This window comes from Zosterops lateralis, assembly GCF_965231275.1.
Source record: "Zosterops lateralis genome assembly, chromosome: 1".
NCBI lineage: Eukaryota > Metazoa > Chordata > Aves > Passeriformes > Zosteropidae > Zosterops > Zosterops lateralis.
Genome location: NC_139762.1, coordinates 7089991 through 7113435, shown reverse-complemented (window position 1 = coordinate 7113435; position 23445 = coordinate 7089991). Strand labels below are relative to the sequence as shown.

At 41.0% G+C, this 23445-nt stretch overlaps 1 protein-coding gene across 1 annotated transcript in view; it reads left to right on the top strand.

Moving 5' to 3' along the window:
• The window catches only part of XYLB (xylulokinase), an 81784-nt gene extending 62753 nt beyond the window's left edge, over positions 1 to 19031 (top strand). The window contains exons 16-19 of the mRNA XM_083860062.1: positions 4267 to 4325; positions 8139 to 8226; positions 10413 to 10507; positions 18283 to 19031. Of these exons, the coding sequence (XP_083716188.1) occupies positions 4267 to 4325; positions 8139 to 8226; positions 10413 to 10507; positions 18283 to 18366 (326 nt within the window). The 3' untranslated portion in view covers positions 18367 to 19031. The remainder of the gene's footprint in view (positions 1 to 4266; positions 4326 to 8138; positions 8227 to 10412; positions 10508 to 18282) is intronic.
• The last annotated feature ends 4414 nt before the right edge of the window (positions 19032 to 23445 follow it).

The following is a 23445-nucleotide window of genomic DNA, read 5'->3' as shown; positions in this document are numbered from 1 at the left end:
GAGTTTGTTGATATAATTATTATAGCTACACCTAAAATCATAGAATCATAGAATGCCCTCGGTTGGAAGGGACCCACAAGGATCATTGATTCCTGTACAGGACATCTCCAGGAGTCACACCCTGTGCCTTGAGAACGTTGTCCAGGCACTTCTTGCACTCTGTCAGGTTTGGTGCTGTGACCACTGTCCTGGGTTGTGGGTCTGAGAGATTTTTAGCCTGCTAGCAGCTGCTAACTTTTCCCAAGGAAAAACTTCTTAAGGAAGTTTCTTCTCAAAACAATCTTGGCAAACAACTCTCCTTTCTCAAAACAATCGTTCTGCAGGTGGTGTTTTGCTGTTTCTCTAGTTAACCAATGGGATTAGAGAGGTGTCATTCCTATTCACCAATTGTGTTAAGTCTGTATTGGAACACCTTATAAAAGGTAGTAAGAATTAGAAAATAAAGCCTTCTTTTTCTATGCTCTTTGCCTTCTGAAATATTTGGAGTCTTTCTTTCATGTCCTACAGCGATGCTGGGGAGCCTGTTCAGTGCCCAACTACCCTCTGGGTGAAGAACCTTTCTCTAACATCCAACCTAAACCTCCCCTGACACAACTTCAGGCCATTCCCTCAGGTATGTCCTTGTCACCACAGAGCAGAGATCAGTGTGTTCCTCTCCTCTGTGTTTGTAAATACACAGTGATTCAGGACTGCAGTCTTTTTGGGACCACTGACAATTCTGAAGATACATTGTAATTTCTCTCTATTCTCAGTGACAGATTTTTTTCTTTTCCCTATGTACCTTTCAATGAAAGCAATATTCTGGCTGAAAGCAAGAGACAGGAGATGAACTTTAACATCACTCAGTTCTTGCTGAATCTCTGTGGAAGGCACAATGAGTATTTTTGTGTGCACAGTAACGTGCACAAAGTGTGCTCCCTTCTCAGCCTTGTGTGGGAAAGTGCCTTTTGCTCAAACTTCCCACATAAACAAACTTCTTTACTTGGGTCTTCCTCCCTCCTCCTGTCCAGTGGGAACCATTATTTTAACTCTGTTTTGTTAGGTGAATCACCACGTTCCACAGAAGAGAATAGATCCCCAGAAGATGTGCCTATGGCAGAAGAATACTGTGCCATGTGCAGCTGCAAACACTTTCTAGATAGGGTTAAAACTCAGCATCAGCTCTCTAAAAAATAATTAGTTTTTCAATAGGAAGGAAATAAACTGGTTGGTTAGGTACTATGGAGGGAGCTTTTAATTAAAAGATGTTTAAATCTGATTCTCTCAACTGTCAAAGAATTGAATTCCTGAATTATGTTTGCTACAGTTGTTGTTGTTGGGGTTTTTTTTTAGTAACACTGTGAAGTTCTCTTTGTGCAGTGCTGTAGGGGATGGATGGTAGCTCCTGACAGATTCAAACACAGCTGGCTGAGAACACTGCTGGTGATGGATGAGCAATGTCTCTGTTAATGCCTTTTATACATAAATGATGGGCTTGCTTTATTTATTTATAAGATGTATCCAATTACACATCTCAGAGCAAATGTCCACTGTTCAGTAAAGCACACAATATTGGCATTAAAAAGACAATCCCTGAAATCAGTGATCAATGTATTTTCCTCATTCTCTGGAGAGAGACTGAAATAAGAAGTAAACCTAAAATTCAGCAAATTTAAGTTGTTTTTTAGGGACCTAATTCTTGTCTGTAAGAAGTGACTGAAGCTCAATGAGGGATGATGTTATCTCTGCTCTGGCCACTTACAGAGCACCACATTCACCTGGGATTTTTTGCTTCCATGTGGCCTGGATGGATCAGTCCCACCTGTACAGCAGCTCAGAGTCTGTCATCCCACAGCAATGGCTACACTTGGCTGTAACCTGCTGGGATGTGTTTCAGTGAAGTGAGCCATCTTATTTACTCAAAGAGGAGGAGAATGAATGGTTTTGCCCTTCATGTAGCTTCAGCATAGGTTTTTGGGTGCTTTTACTGTGTGTCTGTGTGTGTTTGTACTCATGAGTGGATCCAGTTTAGAACATGAGCTGTCCAACCAATGATAGAAACTTCACAGTGTAAATTAAGTTAGTTTCTTTTATCAAGTAGTTAGGTATATTCTGAAACAATGCTTAGTATTTTGCTACAAAAGAATTAGTCTGGATTATGGTGGGTGTGCAGACAGCAGAATGCTAAACATTTTTAGACTTGGGATCTGGTTTGGCCTCATGGAAGATACCTAACTCAACTGATAGTGGGGAAAACGCTTACTTGTGTGTGGTCTGTATTAAATAGAAAATGCACTGTAAATTCACTCCTATATTTCTGATCACTTATTGATATAGAAGTGGCTTGAATTACAGTGATGGCATGAATTTATAATGTAGCCAAAACCTGAAGTTCCTGACCCAGCAAGGAGTAAATCTCCAATCCATTGCTGGATTCCAAATGTAAACAATCTGGGAATCTGTGGAGCAGAAGCCCTGAGGCAGAGAGCTGGCATGCTGATGGCAGTGCAGGAAGCAGCTGAGCTAAGATGTGTTTGCTGTTCTCACAGGGGTGGTTGCTGTGTGGCTTTGGCACTTTTATGCTGCCCACTGCTCTTTCCTGATGGTGGGAGCCCAGCAGAGGGTTGAGTCCCTTTCTAGAGGCTCTGGAGAGCAAGCCTGACTTATCCCTTGGTTTGAACTGCTGGGGAGTGTAGCCAGTGTGTTTGTTTCTCATCCTGTCTTGCTGTCTGTCTCTGAAATGTGGTGCTTTCATGTTAGATGTGGTAGTTCTGCAAGAATTTATATTAGCAACAAGGTTTAGCAAGACAGAATTGTGACTACCAGGCAAATAATTTAGAGTTTGGTGTGGTTTCTAGGAACAGAGGCTTACTAGTTATTTTTCACTGGTTTCTGTGCTATTATGTTGTTGTGATAATCTTGGCAGGAATCTGTCACTCTGTGTTGATATAATTGAAACTTGTTTTCCCTGAGGAATCACTCTGCTGCTTGTTTTATTTGTTTACTGACATTGACAGAGATCCTAATGGCTTTTAAAACCCAATTTGTGCATCACTGAATATCCTCCAAAGAGGAAAATAAAATTAAATTTATCAGTAAAATAGGGTCCCCCCATGCAATGCTTTGTCTGGGTCTTGGGCTCCACCTGAGCACCCAGATGGGGGTCTGGAAATGGTGTGGTGAGCTGCATCTTTTGATTATTTCTAATTCTGTCTTTGGGGCTTTTGTCATTAAGATACTTGAAAGGATAAATGACAATAAGTTATTTAGGGCATCGGTGTAAGTTGCCCGACTTTGCCTTGTGAGAAATAAATTATCTTTAGCTTTTATTAAAAAGGAAGTTAAGATAACAAAACAATAACCACAGTGAAATTTCCCTTTTGGGAGGGTATACATGATGGTATCACTTATTATTGTCATAAATCAGGGTAATTAAGTGTTCAGATTTTTTTTTAATGTGTGATATCAAAGTGTTTATGTATTTATTTTGTCTTAAGCCTTTGAAGAACTTCAGTGAGACCATTTGGACTATTTATGTTCGTAATGCCTTGTTGAATTGTGATTATGGATAGATGTGTGGCTTGTTGCATGCTGTGCCCCAGAGGAGCATGCACACAAATAAACGGTGAGGCAGACATTCAGGAATGTAGAAGAAAGGATGGGTTTCTTTAAGCCTAAAGAGCACAGGATATATATTTTTTAACTCCCTCAAAGCTGTGGGTTTGCACTGGTTGAAGATTCAGATTTTTTTTTTTTTTTTTTTTTTTTTTTTTTTTGTATTTTAGTGAGGTGATTTAGACCATCTCTAATTGCCTTTTGACACACTTCCTTGTCATTCAAGCGCATAGGGATTGCCCAGGTTTCAGTGAACTCTGACTGTGAACGTCATGGGGAGATAAGTTTGGAAAATACTGCTGATTTTAAAGGTTATCTGTCAGTTTGTATATATACAGCTATGAGCCAAGCCAATCTGACCTCAAACCAGAGCTGTAATATAATAACACTGCCTTTCTTTCTCTGTATCTCCTTTGCAAATCTCCCTGACAATGATAGCACTACAATAATAATAGATCTGCAATATTTATGTTGCCTCTTCTAAGGAAGTGTTCTAATGTGCCTTGGAAAAGTGGGTAATTAGTGTTATCTCCTTTTTTACAGAAGGTAAATTAGAGATACAGAGAGAGAACCCTGACTCCCACCTCCTTGTTCTCACTGTACTTGGTTCAGTAGCACAAATCTTGACCATATGCACTGTCAGTCTGATTTGTACTTTTTATTGCATTGCAGTGCCTAGAACAAGAATTTTGGCTACTGGTGGTGCATCCCACAATAAAAAGATTTTACAGGTAAGTAGCAAATTAAATCTTGAACTGAACTTGCAGTTACATCTCAATTTTTATTTTGCTGTACTGAATCTAAATCATTGCAGCTACACAGGAAAGTGTGGATATGGAATTGTGAATTTGCTGCAGGTCTTTGGGGTTTTTCTTTAGGCTTAGACTGAAAACTTTTAGCCCAGTGCTAATTTTACATTGAACTTAGAGTTTTTTCATACTTGACTGGTTTTATGAATGTGTATCTGAAGCAGTGGTGATTTCCAGGTCTCTTCAGTTAATTCAAATAAATCAGAAAAGAAATCACAAAGAAATTTCTTATATAATACCTGAGATTTTTTTTTTTTTTTAATTGTTTCAGGTCAAAGTTAAACCATTGGTTTCTTTAAACTGAAGGGAAATTATGCTGGTGTTAAACATTGAAAAAACCCAACAGATAAACAAACAAACAATCACCCTGATACAATCCTCAACCCCCTGCCTTTGTGTTACTTATTACCATTTGCTGGAGGAGGCTACACTTTTTTTAGGGTTGTTTCTCTCTCTTCCCAACCTCCTCTTTTGCTGCTGTGCACATCCAGCCTGGGCGAGATCCTTCATCCATCTTGTGGAGAGCAGGGAACCGTGTGCTCTCTGTTCCTGCCCGCTGAGACTTGGCACAGCCTCGTTCACAAATGGTGAGAGGCCTCTCACCTGGCTTTCCAAAGCACAGAGCGAGACATCTGGATTGGGATTCATCCTGCCCAAACCCAGTCATGTGTGATGTGATGTCTGTTTATGATCTGTCAGCCCTGTGATAGTCGGGGGAGATCCCGTCTGTTGCAGTGCAGAGGAAAACGGATGGTGTTTTAACTTAACAAATGGAAATGTCTCCCTCTGCGTGATCCGAGGAGCTTTCTGGGCTCCAAGGGCTGCCTTGATGAGCTCTGCTTTAGCCACAGGCTCCAACACTGTCCTGGAGGTAGTTATGTACACCAGAAGTGCTAATCTTGGGCCAGGTCTTATCACTGGCGATAGTGAACAAAGGGTGAAATGTTTTCTGGGGTTTCCAGTCCCTTCCCACCAGCTCCAGAGAGTCAGGACCAGCCTCAGCTGCACACCATTCTCTTTGAAAATTGCAGTCAATTCTCTGCTCCACAAAACTCGAGCTGGATTAAATGGAGGCTGAAGAACTAAAAAGCAAAAAAGCTGTTTTCTCCTAAGGCATCTAAGCCACGTGTGTGTGTAAGTGCTGGTTGTACAGCTGATTGGGGAGCAGCAAATTTAGCATGTTTTGCCTGCAGATGTCACTTCTCTTCACCTGCTTTGGTTACTTTGCCTAAGAATGTGACATTGGGAAATTAAGTGATTGGTTAATTGCTTAAAACATTGGTGCTTACAGGAGTAATTCTGCTAAGGGTGCATGAGGAAAGATTGGATTCACAGATGAATTTGTTTTTAAAGCTGTATTTCCAGTTTGGGTGCCAGGAGGATCTCCATGCTGTGGAATAAAGGCAGAGAAACAAATGTTCTTAAAATATGTAATTTGGTAATATAGACAGCTGAAAAATCATGGGATTGGGAGAGTGGTGGCTGGGGTGCTTGTTCTTCACGTATAACAATTCAGCTGGTTTTAAAACTCATTAGAAGTGCCTTAAAATAATATGATCAATACAGTGTCATTCACTTAATTCAATCACTGGTTAATTGGATCTTTCTTTTTAATTTAATCAAAACCTCAGAAACCATATCAGTTGCATAAAGAATAACAGCTTCCACCCTTATCATGGTCAATTTTGGATAATTTGTTCCAGGGCTACAAAAGACTATCATTTAATTAATCAACGTTCAGGAGCTCCTATATTTTACACCACAAAGGAGACAACTTAGGAAAATCTGTTAAAAAAAATTTAGTAGGGCAGCTTTCTCCACAGTTCCAGGAAGCTTTTTATAACATATGTGGTGCTTGATTAATGAACACATGGAACACAGTGAATTATCTTAAGCAGTAGAACCTCTAACAGTTTCTTTTTAAATTATTTGTGAGAGGTACCACAGTTCCAAAGGACTTACCAGATATATGAACTTTGAATAATTTTTATTTCGTAATAGTGGTTAAAAAATTTATTTGTTAAATTATTAAAATGTTATTCGTAGTATTACAGCACTTCTTAGTAATCAGTATGGAGTAGAGCTGCAATGTATAAAGCTCTTCATTAATGAAAAAAAAAAAAGAAAAAATTGTTGTCCAAAAGACTGTACAATGTAAACTTAGGACAAGAAATGTCCACTAGAGATGAGGTGAAGATGCAGATGGGGAATGTATTGAAACAAAGTGGTAGCATTGGCTGGCATGATTGGCAGTGGGACTAGAGCTCTGTGACCTTATAATTTCCAGAGGACTTTTTAATAGATAACCATGATTTTTCATTTGTTCTCTAGCATTGAGGTTCATCTGTTGCTCAATGCTTGCTTGCAAATGAAATTGGCCAATCCTGACTTTTCTGTCTTACCAGAAGACAGTGTTTTAAGAGTATAAGCTCAGGCTTCCAATGGGTTCTAGTTAGCAAATTGCCATTTTCATTTAAATTGTGAAAATCAGTGGTTTTCAAAGGTTTTGATTTAAAGATTCTCAAAAAAATTTCAGAGAAAGAAAAATTCTTTAGAAATTTCATGTACTATATATTTCTATAGGTGATATGGATTGAATTTCTTGGTCATCTTTTATGAAGCCCTGGGGCCCATCCACAGCAGGGCCAGGATCAGAGTTGCCTTGTAGTAATCCAAATTGTTTGAATGCTGGACATTCTGGCTTTATTTTAGACTCAATTGCATGCATTTAAGTCAAGAGAGACACTTTTCCCTTTGGCAAAAGTAATAAAACCAGCACAGGTTATATCTGAATTGTTTCCTGCTTCTCGTGTTGCTCAGCCTGAGGGGTACCTGCAGTCCTAGAAGTGATGAGACCAAAATGGAAAGCATTTGTTGACAGTGGTTTTGGAAAAAAGTTACTGAACCTCCTATGTCCCTATCCAAATATGTCTTAATTTTTCCCCCTCTGTGTTGCTTTTCTAAACCTAAACTCTGGGGAAGAGCACATGTACTCAGTGGATGTGAGGTGCTTATGGTGTTGATTTCAATGCAGAATGATGCGTGGTGGAATAACTTCAATATCTGTTGGATGCCATAATAAATTCTTTGCCTGTAAAATTTTATTTGTATTACTCAAGCCAAGTACCTCGATCTATCTTCATAGCTAAGGTTCCCTCAAAAACAGGAAAACTGGTGAATTTAGAGACTCTGTAATCAGCTCCTGTATCATTCTCCCTGCTGATCCTCATAGGATGAGAATGGTGGAGATGAAGAAGAAAGTCTTAGAAGGCCTTCACATTGCTGGAGGTTTATTTTTATCCAAGTATAGGACTGAGGAGCCATGACTGGTTCTTCTCTCTTTCTTTCCCACTTGAGTCAGCCTTAACATGATGGAAGAAAATAGGCTCCAGCCATGGGTTCCTGAGGAGGTCTCCTTGCCCTGACATAAACCTTTAGCATGGGCTGATTCTATGAGCTTTTGAGGGATGACACTGAAACTGAGGCTCCTCTGAACTGTAATCAAGAGATCTGGAGAGAAATGGGACTTTATTTCCTGGCTAGAGGTACACCTATATCTCAGAATTACCAATAACCTGTTGTGTGACAAGTTCAGGCCTCATTGTTGCCTGCAGTGCTTCTTTCCACAGGTTCCTGAGTGCTTGGCTGGGGCTTGGGACAGCTGCTTGTTCTCCTGAGCAGTGATGAAGGATTTCTTTTCCCTTTGTGTTTCATGGATGCTTTTGTGCTCCTCAGGTTCTGTCTGATGTGTTCAATGCGCCCGTGTTCACCATTGACACAGCCAACTCTGCTTGCCTGGGAAGTGCTTACAGAGCAATCCATGGTAAGGAGATGCTTGTGAGCAGTCAGGGAATTTAATTTCACTTAGTTAATACTTGGGATTAACTTTACTGGGCATGAGGAGGGAGCAAAGCTCTGTGCATCTGACTGGAAGGTCACACAGGTCAAAGATGGATTTTTGCTCTTAGTACACTTGGATTAGGCCAGAGAATATAATTTACATTGTAATTCCAAGCCTGGTGGCTGCTTCTCAACCAAGGGATGGGGTGTAGGAAGGGTTGGTACTGTCCAGGGAAGGTCTAGGACCTTCACATGTTGAGTTGCTACATCCAAGGAAGAATACAGCCAGCTGAAGGTGCTGGTGCAGCCTGCTGCCCGAGTTGGTAGACTGGGCTGCAAACTGGGTTGCTAAAATGGCCAAACCAAACAAAAGCTTGATCCCAGCAAAGAAGATCAATGAGGGCAGGGACAAGAAGTCCTATAATACTGTTGGCCAGTATTAAACCTTATATTTATCTTCCAGCTTTTAAATATCAAGTTGAAAGATATGCAAAGTGTCCTGGGCTCCGTGCACTTTCTCTGGTAAAAGCATGAATCTTGGGATACTCTTAGGCTGACCAGTCATCTTGCCTGCTGTATTACATCACTCGCTGTAATATAACAGTCCAAGCCCCAGGATTTACATGTCAATTAACCTATATCTATTAATGCATGTGGGTGTGTGTTAAGGGTGGGCCATCAGCTATTTAAGACTTGAATACTAACCATGAATTTTTAGCCATGTATTTTAAAATGGTTTCTAATATCTTACAACTAAACAATTTAAGGAGTGTGGAAGTTCTTGTTTAGGTCAATTTTAGTTAGCCTCAGATTTTTTTTATTTGAATCTTCAGGATTTAGGCCTTAAGACAAAGGTGACTTTTCTACAAGTTCATATAAGACCATGGGTTTGCAACAAGCATGAACAAGATGGCATCAGCCATCAGAAGAAATCAGCCAAGTTTTAATTTTAGAAGCAAATTCTGCTGTCACATTATAGCATCTAAAGACTACACCATCTCCTGCATTTGAAAACAGCACAGAAAATTGCACCACCAAAACCTGAATTGATGTGTTTAATGCACACAGCATGCTCTCCTCTTTGTCTCCAGAAAAGGCACAAAGGTTCTGTCAGACCTAGCAGGCTTTTGCACAACAGTGGAAACACTTGGATTATCTGTGTATTTGAAGCCACAATGGGACCATTTCTGCACCTTGTGGGTCGAGTTTCCAAACTGTTTTTCTTCATACTCAAACTTTGCCTTCTGCTTCAGAAGCCTCCCAGCACCTAATGCTGCAGGCAAACTCCTTGTCCTTGAATGCACATGAAACGTGGAGCCATCATTAAAGTTTGTGTGCATATTTTGTGTGTGTGGGAGCTGTGTATTCTCTTCTGCCAGTTTGGCATAGGAGATGTGGAGGCTTGGCTGACAGAGCGTTTGAGCGAGGATTTCGGATGGAGGGACTCCTCTGCTCACGTCCTCTGCCAGCCAAGCCCCAGGGGGTTTGCTGTGTGTGTTCCTAAATGGCATTTTTGATTGATGCTTTCAGCTGCCTCACTCTTGGCCAGGCAAAGGAATTGAGGAAAAGTGAGGACTTGCTAATATAAATGAAATACTGATGGCAAGGGCTCTTTAATAATATTACAATGTGCATCTGGGGTGTTTCACAGTTAGCCTGGGGTTCTTAGCAGGTGTACAGGGAGCTCCTGAAATGCTGTGATTTGCTCACAAAGCAAAATGCTGTCATAGCAGAACTCTCCTATTATTCTGCTTTCTTACATAGAAATATATTTAATAATTTGTAGCATATTTTCTTGGAAGTGTTTTCATTTCTCTTCATTTTTATGTTTAGTCACATTTTGTCCTTGAAATTCTTGCTTCCACATATTTTCACTGCTGTTTACTGTATTGTTGTAACCATAAATAATTACTGATATTGTTGAGTAGCATTTCTGCTGCTTACCTGTTCCCCAGGGTACGAATTGAGTGACTGGCAAAAACTCAATCACAGAGTCCCCACTTCCCAGGCTAGCTCATAGGAATGTAAGATCTTCTGCCATTTATCCTTCAATCCTGAATGCTGACCTGACCAGGGGAGATCAATATAATGTATTAATTTGCCAAGGAGTCAAGGCACATCCCTCATGGTGTTTCTTTGCATTGATCAGGATTGTGAATCTCATTGCAGGACTTGTAGCTGAGAGGAATGTGTCCTTGGCTGATGTTGTGAAATTAGCACCGGAGCCGAGATTGGCTGTTACACCCACCCCAGGGGCTGAGGAGGTGAGCAAGTTTGGGAATACCATTTTTCTTTTCCTTTCCTGTCTGCTTCAAAATGTAGAGCTTTGCTAATTCTTCTGGTAAAATGGATTGATTTAGAAAAACACGGTTCTTATTCCTTGTTGTAAAGACAGATTTGATTTTGAGAGATATTTGGTGTAGGAATGATGCAATAATCTGATCCCACCATCCAGGTCTGTGAGAATGAATTTTCCTAACAAGGTGTGATCAGAGAGCAAAATCTCTTCCTTAGGAGACAGAAAAAGTTATAAAATAGTTGAATTTGGATACAGGTCAGTCAGGTTGTAACTGATAATCTTGACAGAATAAATCTGGACTTGTTTGCAGCAAGCAGCGTGGAAAAAAGGGTGGTGACTGTGCTTTCTGGCTTCTTGGAAGCATCTCAAAAACTCCTTCCTGTCTGTAAACAGTGGTCAGCAATTGTATAGAATCACTGGTATATAATCACTTCCAAGCTCCCACTTGGAAGTCATGCCAGCTGGGAGGATTCAGTAGGCACAGGTCTTTAGTTCTGTGCCCATCCTGTGAATTCCAGCACGTCTGAAGGTGAGGTTTGTGCTTTATGGCCCACGTAGACAAAGCAGGAGAGATAGTCATTGTTGGTAACTATGTGATTCCAGCCCTTGTAAAACCAAGGAAGAAATCATTGTCTCAGGCTCTCCAGTGCAACCCTGCACGTCTCACTGTCAGCCAAAGGCTTTAGTTTACAACAGCTTTTGAAATATAATGCACGATAATAAATAAACAATACCATATAGCAAGGTTCCTGCAGAACACATGTTTAAATAACAAAGGTGAATTTCACCAAGGTCTTCAGCTGTGCAAAAACTTCTTCTACATCAGCACAGCCTTACACACTCCACCATTTATGAGATTTGGAAGTGGCCTAACTACAGGCAACAAGGTTTTAAAGCTTTTAGTTAAACTAGGAAATTAATGATCTGCCAAAACTACTAACTCCCAGCTACATGTGTAGAGGAGCACCAGATATCATCATGAGTAATAATAGAAATGATCATGCTGCATTGTGCCTGCCAGCGTATTATTTAATTATTAACTGAGATGGAGGAGCTCAGTAATCGAATAGAAGTCCCCTTCAGAAATATTAAGACATTGAATAATTTAAACTTGATTGATCTGATCTCATTTACTCAACCTTCCCCCCTCATTTTAAAAGATAAAATAATTAACAGCAGTGGCCTGTGCCACATGTGTTGCAGCTGAAGCTCTCTGCAGGGAACACACCACAGGAGCAGCTCCCTGGTGTCTGACTTAACCTCACGTCGCTGCCCTGTTCCCCCCCAAAATGCTGTGTGGCTGAAAAGCTGCCAGCCTGCCTGGGGTGGAGGTGGGGAGTGCTCAGAGACCTGCTTTTGACCCCCTGGTGCTGCTTCAGCTATAAAACTCAAGGGCACAGAATACAGCTGTCACTCACAGGGGCCTTGCAAGCACCTTGTACCCCTGCAGGGGCCAAGCAAACCTGACTGGAGAGATCACTGGGGAATTCAGCCACCTCTTTCTGTTTTGCTCTCTGCATAAAATGGCCTGGAAGCTAAAAGAGTTAATTATCTCCTTCTCAATACTTTCCTTTTCCACATGGTTAGACCTGGCTCTCCTTGCACATCTCTTTTATTGGTTTTAAATGATGTACAGTAGTGAATTGTTGCCCCAGTAGATAGGAATGAATGACAGGGAGGCAGTGGACAAACAGCAAGGAAAGGAATAACCATTCCTGCTCTTTAGCTTAGCTTTCCAGCTTCATTCCATTAAAATCAGCTTCTTGCAATTACATATTCCACACCATTTCTTTTTTCTTCCTGCCTTATAATTTTGCAGTTGATGGTGGATTCCCTGGCTAGTTTCATGGCTGTGAAAATGCAGAAAGCCAGAGGGCCTGTCAGTAATACAGTGTGTTAGCATGAACAGTGCAGTAAAAATTCATAATGCAATGAGTCAGTTTGATTCTGTTTTATACAGAGCTGCATCCCCCTGTCCGTCCAATTTCATTTTGTTGAGGTTAGAGCCTTTCACTTAAATGATAGTTCTTTTTATAAACTTCAAAGTCATCCTGAGGTTAAGTCCTGTCTTGCTGAGGAGCTCTTCTGAAAGAGTGGCTCACCAATGTGAAATTCCCCCAACCACTTCTTTACATTTTTTGGACGGCTACAGCTAGATCTTGGCAGGGTGGAGAAAAAACAGGTCATAACACAGCAATCTGCTCTGGTTTCATCCTTTCTTCCTGGTATAGGTTGGAGACAATGTGTTAGATCATTGGAGAGAGGAAAACCTCCTATAGACAGAGGTCAAATGGGGCAGTTTGATGTAGTTTCGCCTCCATTGCCAAGGCCTATGCCCGCAGTAGGGGTTTCCAGGAACCAAAAATGCAAAAAGCGTTTCTTTGATTTCTGAGGGATCATTTGTGATAATGAATGTGATTTAAAAAAGCAAGGGCAGGGCGCACAGAGCAGCTCTTCTGGTACAATTAAACTGATGGGCAGGTAAAATAGAATAAAGTCACAAGATGGGAACATAGAGCTTGTGGTGGGTGATGAATCAGTGGTTAGTGGAAACTGAAGTCTCAAAAGTTCCAACTTGCCTGGCAACAATGGGACTTTGTCCTGTAGCAGACCATCCTGCCTTGAAGAGAGCATTTCAAAGAGGCTGAATCCCCTCTGTGGGTATGATCCCATGTCTCTTAGCTGAACCTGATTTCCCAGTATTTTTGTAGGATATGGGTATTAACCTGAGCTTGTTTCTAATTCCATCAATACCCAAACAGGTCGTGAGGTGTTCTGGTGGAAACCACTGTGGTGATTGTCCTTGGTCACTCACTCAACCAGACTAGCTCAAGTCAGTCATCTGTGGGTTAATCTGATGAATCCTTCTTCCTTTTTTTTTTTTTTTTTTTTTTTTTTTTTTTTTTTTTTTTTTTTTTTTTTTTTTCATAACAGCAAAAATTAAAGAGTCATCTCACCTCTTTGGGGCCTCCTCTCTTCCCTGAGGAAAAAGATTAATCAGAACCACTAAGCATGACAAAAATAACCAGGAGATTCTAGAGCAATGAATATATGTCAACAGACAGAAATAATATGTTATTTCAGCATTAGAATTCAGATCTATTTTAGTAATCTATTAAAACAGGGATGGTTGGCTAGTTGGTTAATTAAGCAAAAATAAAACATGAGAGAGAAGATGATTGTCTGGGAGTTGGTCACTTGTGTTTATACAAGCCATGTGCCTGTGACAGAGTACCAGACTGGCTGTGACACTGTCCTGTGGGGTTTTGCAGGGAGAAGGCACAGAGCACCTTGCTACTTCTGGATTTTTGATTGCATTATTGACTCTGCTGAGATGTATTAATCTTGCAAAAAAATCAGGAAGGGAAAATGTAAACCTAACAGGTTTTCTTGGCTTTGGTGAATTGCCTTGTAAGTGGGTGGATTTATAGAAGTGACCCTATTACCCAGGAAGGTTATAATGACCTACTTATTGATTTAAAATAATTATATTTTGTTGAGTTAGATTTTGGAGGGGAGAGGTTGTTTTCTAGAATTGGTTTAGGTTGGTAATTTACTGCAAAGTAGGTAATAATAAAGCAACCACAAAAATATAATAGGCATTGATAGAAGTTCGATTAAGGTGATTTGTGTAGCCAATCTTTTTTTTAACCTGTTAAACTGATTAAGATAGGCTTGCAGAATGGCTGAAGTAAAGAATATAATTGTTTCAGGTGTGGTTCCTTGGAGAAGTCTTCAGAGTATTTCCAAACACTGTTTTATTGTTTCTGCTTTATGAGTATTCTTTCTCTTTTAAGAAAGAAAAACTGATATGATTTGAAAAATAAAACAATGCTTGATTTCTTAAGCAAATCTCTTTGAGTAATTTGGCTTTGGTTTAGAAAAAAAAACAATGAACCTATCAGAAGTAGCAAGTATTTGTGAGAGACTTATTAATTTAAATCTCTTCAGGGCAGATCAAATGTACTTAGGTAGATTAAAACTAGATAATCACCAGCATCATCTTTGTAATTTGTAAATTTTGAATTGCTCCAGTGATTGGCTAATGGAGCATTGCAGGAGATGGGAGGATCCATGTGGATTGTCCCTTGTAATAATAATTTGTAGCTGCTTTTGCTCTTAGAAGGTGGCAGGGACAGTGTAGACAGTAAAAGCCCTGTTGAGGCTGTTCATGTGTGAGATGTAATAACAGGATGGCACATTTGATTTGTTCTAAAGAACAAGGTAGCATTGTACAAATGCATTTTTCAGAGAGGGCAGGTTGAATTATGCCCTGTTATAATGTATTATTTATCATTAGCATTTTCTTTAGTTGTGGGACTCTCAGAATGTGACCAAATTGTCCCAGGAGAGAAGTTTAGGGTTTGTAAATGAAGCAGTCAGAGTACTGTCAATGTTGTGGAGCAGGGTATAAAGATAAGCTGGAGAAAGGGCCATAATTAAGCAAGGACAATTAAATTATGGACAATAATAAGGTTTGTGTTGTGATACATGTAATTACTTTTGTTAAATATCATGGTTTGATAGATTAGGTTTGAGGCTATGGCAGAGAGGGAATTTATGTCCTTGGGTTTTTATGCATTATTGAGAGTCCTTTATTCCCTTTGGACCTCAATTATAAAAATACATCTATATAATTGCCTCAGGAGACAGACTCCCAGAGTCACACAGGAGGAGCTGCCCAAGGTTCTGTGGAGGCACTTCAGTCATCACAGACCTGGAGAATCCCCTTCCACAGACACACCTGAGTGCCATGCTCTGGGTTGGGGCTGTTTGGCTTTTCTTCTCTGTGCTTCATGGGAGCTGCACTGCTCTGGCCCCAAACCTCAGCTGGCATGAAAAATACTGCTTGTGAAAAGCCTGTGGTACTGCTGCACTTATCAGCAATGATGTACTGCTGGTATTACAGCCAAGTTCCCTGAGGAGGAAGAATTTAAGGCTTTGCTTATCCCTCTGAACTGCGCAGCTTTTTACCCTGAAAAACAGGAACAGAGTATAGGAAATATTCTTAATTATTTGTTTGCAATTTTTTTTCATATGGTCTATAATGGAGGATTCATTTACACTAATGGCTGAGAAGCTTATTGCAAATGCCTGAATTTTCTCAATTAGCAAGCTAAGTGCTTAAGTCCAATAAACAGGAAAAGAAACTATGTCAGTAAATGTGGTTGTTCATTTATTTTGACACATTTTAATTTAGAATGATGTATTAACAATAATACTTTCCAGACTTCTAGTAAATGCTTTGTGTGTATTTTGTAAAAATACTGATGGGCAAGTAATATGGAGCCTGCTTTCTCAGTGCCTGAGTTCACTCACCAATGCAGCTTTGCTGTGCTGAATCTTTGCTGAGAAGCACTTAGGGTTTATCAAATTTACAGAATAGCGGAGTAAGAAATAGCCAGTGTTCATTACAGATGCTTCAGTGAATAGAGGAGCTGGTTTTGTTTGAATTACTTATACTCCCAGTATAGCCATAGTTGCCTGCTCAATGTTTTGTTTACTCTGATGTGCATATTTACCAGGAATGGGAGCAATAATATTCTTTGAGAACATTAAAAGAATATATATATATATATATATATATACACGTACTTCTCTGAGCCCTCCAGGCCCTCATGTAGTTAGTTAAAAATACCATGCTGAGTAATGTGACATTTCATAATAGTGGTGCATTTTATTTTCTAACCCCATAAATCTGCATAAACCTCCAGGAGCTCTATATCACTGTTCTGTGGAGAAGAGGAGCTGGGGCACACACATGTTAAATGCCTGGCCTGGGGTCACTGAATGAGTCTGTTGCAGAGGCAGGAGTGAGCAGGATTCTCTGCTTTAATCAGTGGAAGACACTAAGACTCAGTCACTGTGAGGTGGCTTTAAAAAACATTTAATGATGTTTTGGCTAATGAACAGCGTCTCTTTCCACTTGCTGTGGATGCTCCTTCTCTTCTACCCCTTCATATACTTAATCTGTTATAGAAATGTAGAAATGAAACTTTAATTTCTGTAACATCTGGCTTGTAAAAAGGAAGGAGTTGGTCAAAACTAAATCCATGTGCAGAATGTGTCCATTAAGTCACTTCCACCTGCTGTTGTGGAAGGTGGAGATGGGAATGAAGAAATAAATCCATTTTTCACTGGTCAGGCTTAAACTATCATTCAGGAGAAGGGAAACATAAAAACTGGGTATTTTGCCATCAGTTGAAAGACAAAACAAACCCACTATTTTTATTTCCTAGATGAGAAAACTTTCAGGGTGGTTTTTGTTTTTTTTTTTTTTTTAATCTGGGAAAGAGTGGCTGTTACAGACACTGAAGCTACTGCAGGGCTGTACAGAGACCTGCACAAGAACAAACAGGTCTCCTACCACATCCCCAGAGTTTACCTCTGCAGCATTTTCCTCCTGAATTTTTCATATGTGTACACACACTGTTGTTGGCTGTCCTGAAGAGGATAAAATGCATTGAAATGCTAGATCTCACTTACTGATGAGAGCAGTAATTCAGTTTGCTGGGTATGATTCATTATGGCTCTATAACCTCTCTGAACCTGGAGACAGCAGCGAGGCTGCCCTGATTATGAGTCAGTGCAGAGGGCTTGTAGACCAGACTGGCAGCCTCTAGGATTCACTGTGGCAGGGATATGACCTTATAGCATCCTCCTAAGGGCTGCTCGAGCCTGTACCACACCCTGCACTGGCTCCTGGCAGTCCCTTCTTTGTGCTCGAGCCAGCAAATGTGCAAAGCTGTCCTGGTGTGGCTTATCACAGTACTGATTTTATTAGAGGAAAAGTTAACACCAGGGGGAGGAGATAAGGAGAAAGGTGCATCTCCAAAATCTAGATGAAGTACAGTTTTTGGCTGGAGCCAGAGTAGAGATTTATTCAGGGTTTCTCATGTCGTGGATCTCACACGTATCCAAAAGCGCAGGACGTGTCTGAGTCTGGGGTTTTGAATACATTTGAGACTTGATTCTTCTTTTCATGGTTGTAAAAATACTATATCTAAAATCTCCTGGAAAATTCTAGCTAGGAAAATACAGAAAAGCTACTCAGACACTTGGTGTAGTTGTGGACAGAAGCTAGGTCTGCATTTATCCCTGTGGGCCTGGGGAGCGAGGAATGTGCCCATGGAGCAGACTGTGGATGGGAAAGGTTGTGGCTGGGAAACAGGTGTATGAGAGAAGCAGCTCAAACAGGTACAGGACTCTGAGAGGGAGTGTGAAGTGCATTTTAGAAGGCCCTGGTCAGCACATTGGCCAAGGAGAACCTATCTGACGGTGCTGGAGGGCAGCAGTGGGGTGATTAGCCAGGCAGAGGAGGAGGGGACAGAGGCAATGATCCATCCTGGGGCAGTGGAGGGAGGCAAAGACAGGAGTTCTGCCTGAATGATTAGCACAGCTATTACTGAGGGGGCATGTCACACTGGGAGAGGTGACTTTAGCTGAGCTGCTTCTGCTGGAAGTAATGACTTCTGCTTATAGCAAGAACACAGTCACAATAAGAACAACCTGTGCATGTCATAAAATTAAGCTGTAAAGATGATGGTAAAAAGGACTGTGACATTTAAAGAGGGAAAACTCTGCAGCACTCTCATGAGCAAATTGGGGAAAAACCAGCCCAAACCTTCAGGTACCTGTGAAGATGCTGTATTTTCCATGTCTGAAGATGTTTTTTAACTGCAGTGTAATTTAAAAATCTAATTTTTCAACGAGACATATTTATTTCTTATTCCTTTTTAGGTCTATCGTCCACTTCTGAAAAGATATGCTGAGCTTGAACAGAAGGTTATCTACAACCCAGCCTCTTCTTGTCCTGCAAAATAGAAGCAAACAAAATTTATATGTTGGCTGAGTGGTCTCCCAAGGAGAAGATTAGAAGAGATTTGCTCAGAATTTACTGGAGCTGTTTAAATAATTTCATTCCTCTTTGTAGACAAATAATTTTTAAATGTCTGTGTTTGAGTGTGTTGGTGGGGAAAAAATTACATTGTGATTGAAAACCTTCTTTTTCTGACCTAGAGACAGGGCTCTAGAGAGGTGTTTTAAAAACTTTTATTCCATTTTCAGTTTCATGTGAAGGCTGAGATGGTACAGATGTTACAATTCATGCCATTACAATCAGAAGCTAAACTATTTCTTAATTACAATACATTATAAGTGGTTTTTGGCCTATCAGCCTTTGCCACACAGTGCTGCTAATGCCTTAAAGCCAATCATCTAAAGTTACCCCTCATGGGCCCTACTACAATACAACTTTCATAGTTCTATTTCTCCAAAGTAACTTTGCAAGGCCATAATTTGAAACTTGTTTCTAGTTCCATTTCTCTCTCAACAATGTCTGTCCTATTCCATGCTCTTTCTAAGTCAGCATACTTTATCTCAAGGTTTGCATACAGATGCACAAAACTATGTGAGCCTTTTGTCAGGCTTTGAGAATTATGTACAAATCCATTTCCCACAAAACCTGATTAAAAAAGCATCATATTTTCTGTGTGTTTGTGGCCTCAGTTTTTCTTAGGTACTTTCCAGACTGTGCTTGCTGTTTTGGAAGAGCTGGGTGACAAAGTCAAGCTCCTTGTGTATGTGAGTCACTCTACCCATCTCTGTCAGCTTTGATTCCATGTGTTTGGCATTCCAGTCTCTGCATTCCTGTCTAGCAAAGTATCTTAATTCCTGAACTTCTCTTGCTTAAATGTTTCGAGACTATCTTTCTGTTCATCTGTAACTAGGAGATGTTTATATCTTTGCCTACACAGAAAGCATAAGCACACTGACTTAATCCCATCTTTCTTTAATATGTGGAGGAGGCTGATTAAAGTCTTTAAAGACTCCCTGGGATCCTCTGAGAAGGGAAATTCTTGTCACATGGCACTGCGGAAAGCTTGTTGTATGATGAAACATGATATGGCAGGGGTTTATAGATTGTGGAAAGCACAGAGATCTTATGTGATACAGACACCACTGCACAATGTTTTACTTGACATCAGTTTTGTAAAAAAAAAAAAAAAAGAGACCAAACATGGAAAGTTTCATACATCTCCTTTCTGCTTGTTCTGGTTTGGGTTGAATTAGGGGAAAACCTTCAAGGAATCCCCTAATAACAAAACCTCTACCACCCCTCCCCCCAACCCTGGGTTTGGGAAGGAATCTCTTGAACACAAAGTGGAAAAAACCGGTTTATTAACAAATGAATAAACACCCCCCGACACAAGGGAAAAAAAAAGAACAGAAAAAGCTCAGGTTACTGTGAGGGGGAGGGCGCGCCGCTTCTTTTACAAGCCCCGGCGATCTTCCTTGGACTCCTCCAGCCAGATCAGCTCCGGGTGCCGGTCCTAAATCTTAAAGAGGGGGGGGGGGGGGGGGGAAAGGAGAAGAGGAAAAGGGAAAAAAAAAAACAAAAACAAACAGAGCACAGAGGCGGCAGAAGGAAAGGAAGAAAAAACAAAAGAACGAAAAGGGCAAGAAACTAGCAGAAAAATTTGCGATACAGCGAGCGACTAGAAGCGACTAGAAGCAGGGAAGCCAAAAGCCAAAGTGGAGCCAGCCCAGCAGGCCAGTGCCCGCCCCCCCCTAAAGGGGACGGATCACCTTCTTAGACATAACAAGGGTGTCCACGATATGGGATTATGGGATAGAGAGCACTGTCAACCCAGGACACTGCTTCAAAAAGCAGAGTCAGTTTCTTTGCACACTTCATTTGCACACCATCTTGGGGTTACTCTCTTTCTTCCTCCTTGTCATGGCTCTGAAATTCTGTATCATGCTCTGCTTTCAACAGGGCAGGCTGGTAATTTTTTTTCTTACACCCCCAATATCCCATTTTTTTCTTGGACATCTTGAATAGAACAGCTTGATTGTTTTGCTCTGTTGCCACTGTTTCACTTCAATTGTTTTAGTCCAGATTAAGTAGCCTCTAGCTGAGAAAATCTCAGAAAATGTGAGCCAGGAGATCTTTCTGCAAAGATGTGTGGAAGTTGCAGAATTTGAATTAACATCCCTGTGCAAGTGGGAACACTTTACTGCATTCTGTGGAGCTGGTATCTTTCCCTTAGGGTAAAATTTCTCCTGGGAATAAAGATTGTTTAATGCAAGTGACTGAAGCCTTTCTTCCTCTCCTGTAGAGGCTGTAATGTGTCTTGGGAATAAGCCAGGGAATTATAGAGAGTAGAGGATGTCTTTATTGACTGAGAGCTGGATTGTGCCCCTGCTGGAGCTGGATGACTCAAATTCATATTCTTCACATTTTGGGGGCATAGGAGCACTCTCTCTATCCCTGCCACATCTCTGTTGAGAGTGGGAACCCCTGGCCATGACTCACCTTTGGAGTGGCCAGGGAAAACTCACATTCCTCCTTTGGTCTCCCTTTTATATTTAAGTGCTCCACTTTTGAGTATGAGCAGTACCTTTTTTTGTTCACAACTGAATAATTACAACTCCTCCTGATATTAGCATGATTACTCAGGAAGGTCAAGAATTACATTTCTGAGTTGCTAAAGCAGGCTTCTTTTAAGCAATTGCTTTAAAAGGTGGCATTAGAAATACACATCTATCTCTTTTATGTGCTTATTATTCTGGGTCCAAAGGTACAATGCTAAAACATATAATACTTCTTGCAGGCCTCCACTGTCAGCAGTTGCTTTGTCATTGGGCAAGGCTGTAGAGAAATGCAGAAGGATTAATTAATATGAGTTAAACAGTGCCTGCTAGTTTAAGCAGCATTACCATCATCATTAGCCTGAAGTTCTGCCAGGTTACTGGCAAAGTTAAACACACAGGGAAGGGGTTTTGGGGAGGTCACAATCACAGAATGGGTCAGGTTAGAAGGGACCACAGGGGTCATCTGGTCCCACCTCTCTGTTCCAAGAGGGTGATCCCAAGAACACATGGCACAGGATGGTGTCCAGGTGGTTCTGGAATATTTCCAGTGAGGGAGACTCCACAGTCTCTCTGAGTGATCTGTTCCCGTGCTTTGTCACTGCCCAGTAAAGAGGTTCTTCCTCATGTTCAGGTGGAACTTTCTGGGCATCAGTTTCTGCCTATTCCTCTTGTCCTATTGCTGGGCACCACTGAGGAGAGCCTGGTCTGTGTAGAGGCTGAACAGCCCCAGCAACTCCCTCACCCTTTCCTCACAGGGAGATTCTCCAGACCCTTGATGACCAGGGGAAGGTGTTCCTCCTGACATCCATTTACCCTGGTCTCCTGGGTTAGAAATTCCTGAGGGCTGATCTTATTGGTGAAGACTGATGAAAGGAAGGCATTCAATAACTCTGCCTTCTCTACATCTTTCAGCTTTGTGCAGTTTTGGTGACAATTTCTTGAGTTGCTCATTTGTTTTGTCAGAGTGAGATGATTATTGTCTCTTGTAGCTTTCTGGCTTTATTTGCTTGTAAAATGGGAGGCTTCGTGATCAGTTTCTTACTCAGCTGAGGAAGATTAAAGCTCACATTTCCCAGCTCATAGCACATTGCAGAACATTTCTAGTTAATATCCTGGCTCCTAGCAAAGTATTATGTGGTGCTAGTAGGATATTGTCTGGATGATTTAACTACTTTCTGGGCCTGAGCTCTTCTCTGGATAGGGAGAGGAGACACTTCCTTGTCTGTTGGGCTGGGCTGGGGCTCTCTGACATGTCCCACATTAGCTTTAAAGTACTGTATCCTCAGGGCAGCTGATGCACTGTGTGTTTGCTGCAGGAGTCCCTGAGAAGAGACTGGGATGCAGGGCTCTGAAGAGTGAGCCACCACTGAATTATAGTATTGCTGTGGTGATGGGTTTATTAGGGCTGGCCTCTGAGGAACAGTGTCTGGAGTACAAGAATTTATAGACAAGCTCTTTTTTTTTCCAAGCTCACCCAAGTTGCACATGTTCACTGACTAGTGTCTGATAGAACAAGACTCAATAATTCTCTCCCTTGAAAGGTCCTTTGAAGAAATTCTGCAGTAAGATTTCTACTCTTTTATTTTTGTCCTTCTAGGAATGCACATTAGCTCACCAAGGAAACACAGGCTTCTTGCTCATGTGCACATCCCTTTAAAAAAAGTCCCCAGTGATGGAAGGATCTGGTGCCCTTTGGTTTCCAAAACCATGTGGGCTTTCTGCCAGCTCGTCTGCCTTATGGTACTCTGGTTGTCCTGAGTAGAGGTGGTGTTATGGTATCAGCTAAACTCTATCTTGGAGCTGTTTTCCAACCTCAGTGATTCTATGACTTAATCAACAGCTTAGCTAAGGGAAATCTAAAGGCAAGGCAATAGTTTCTACCTCTGCATATTTGACAGAGGTTGATTCCCTCTCTCCTCCACAGGGAACCTTATTGTTCTTCAAGGTGAGCAACATGGCATGCCCATCTTACCTAGATGAAAGGTCAGCTTCTGTGTTTACATATCTGATAAACTATTCCCAATCTAGAATAACTTGATGGAAAATTGATCTCACCTCCTGTAAAAAAACCCCATCAAATCAACCCAAACCACAAAGAGATTGTTCACTGCTTTCTAGCCTGCAGCTCCTGTCCCACACAAGCAAAGGTACTCTAGGTTGGAGGTGGGTCATGGAATTACATGGAAAAATCCAAGCACCTTCCCTAGCTTGATGGCCCTGTGCTCTCACCAGTCAATCAGAGCTTCATTGGATTCACCCACAAGCTCTTGCTGTACAACAACCCAAAGACAAACAGTTTTCTTTGCAGCCTGAAGTCTTTAAAGTCTTTTGTGATGCAGCTAGAAACAAACAGGAAAAGATGTTTGCTTTTTCTTAAGGGATCAGTCAGAGAGAGCTGGAGCTCTGATTGAATAAGTAATGTACTGAAAAAAAAAAATCTATGCTGTGTCGGTGCTTTAATAAGTAATTGAGCTGAATACCTCCATGTGCCATCCCAGGGGGACCTTTTTGTTTTTCAGCTTGCTT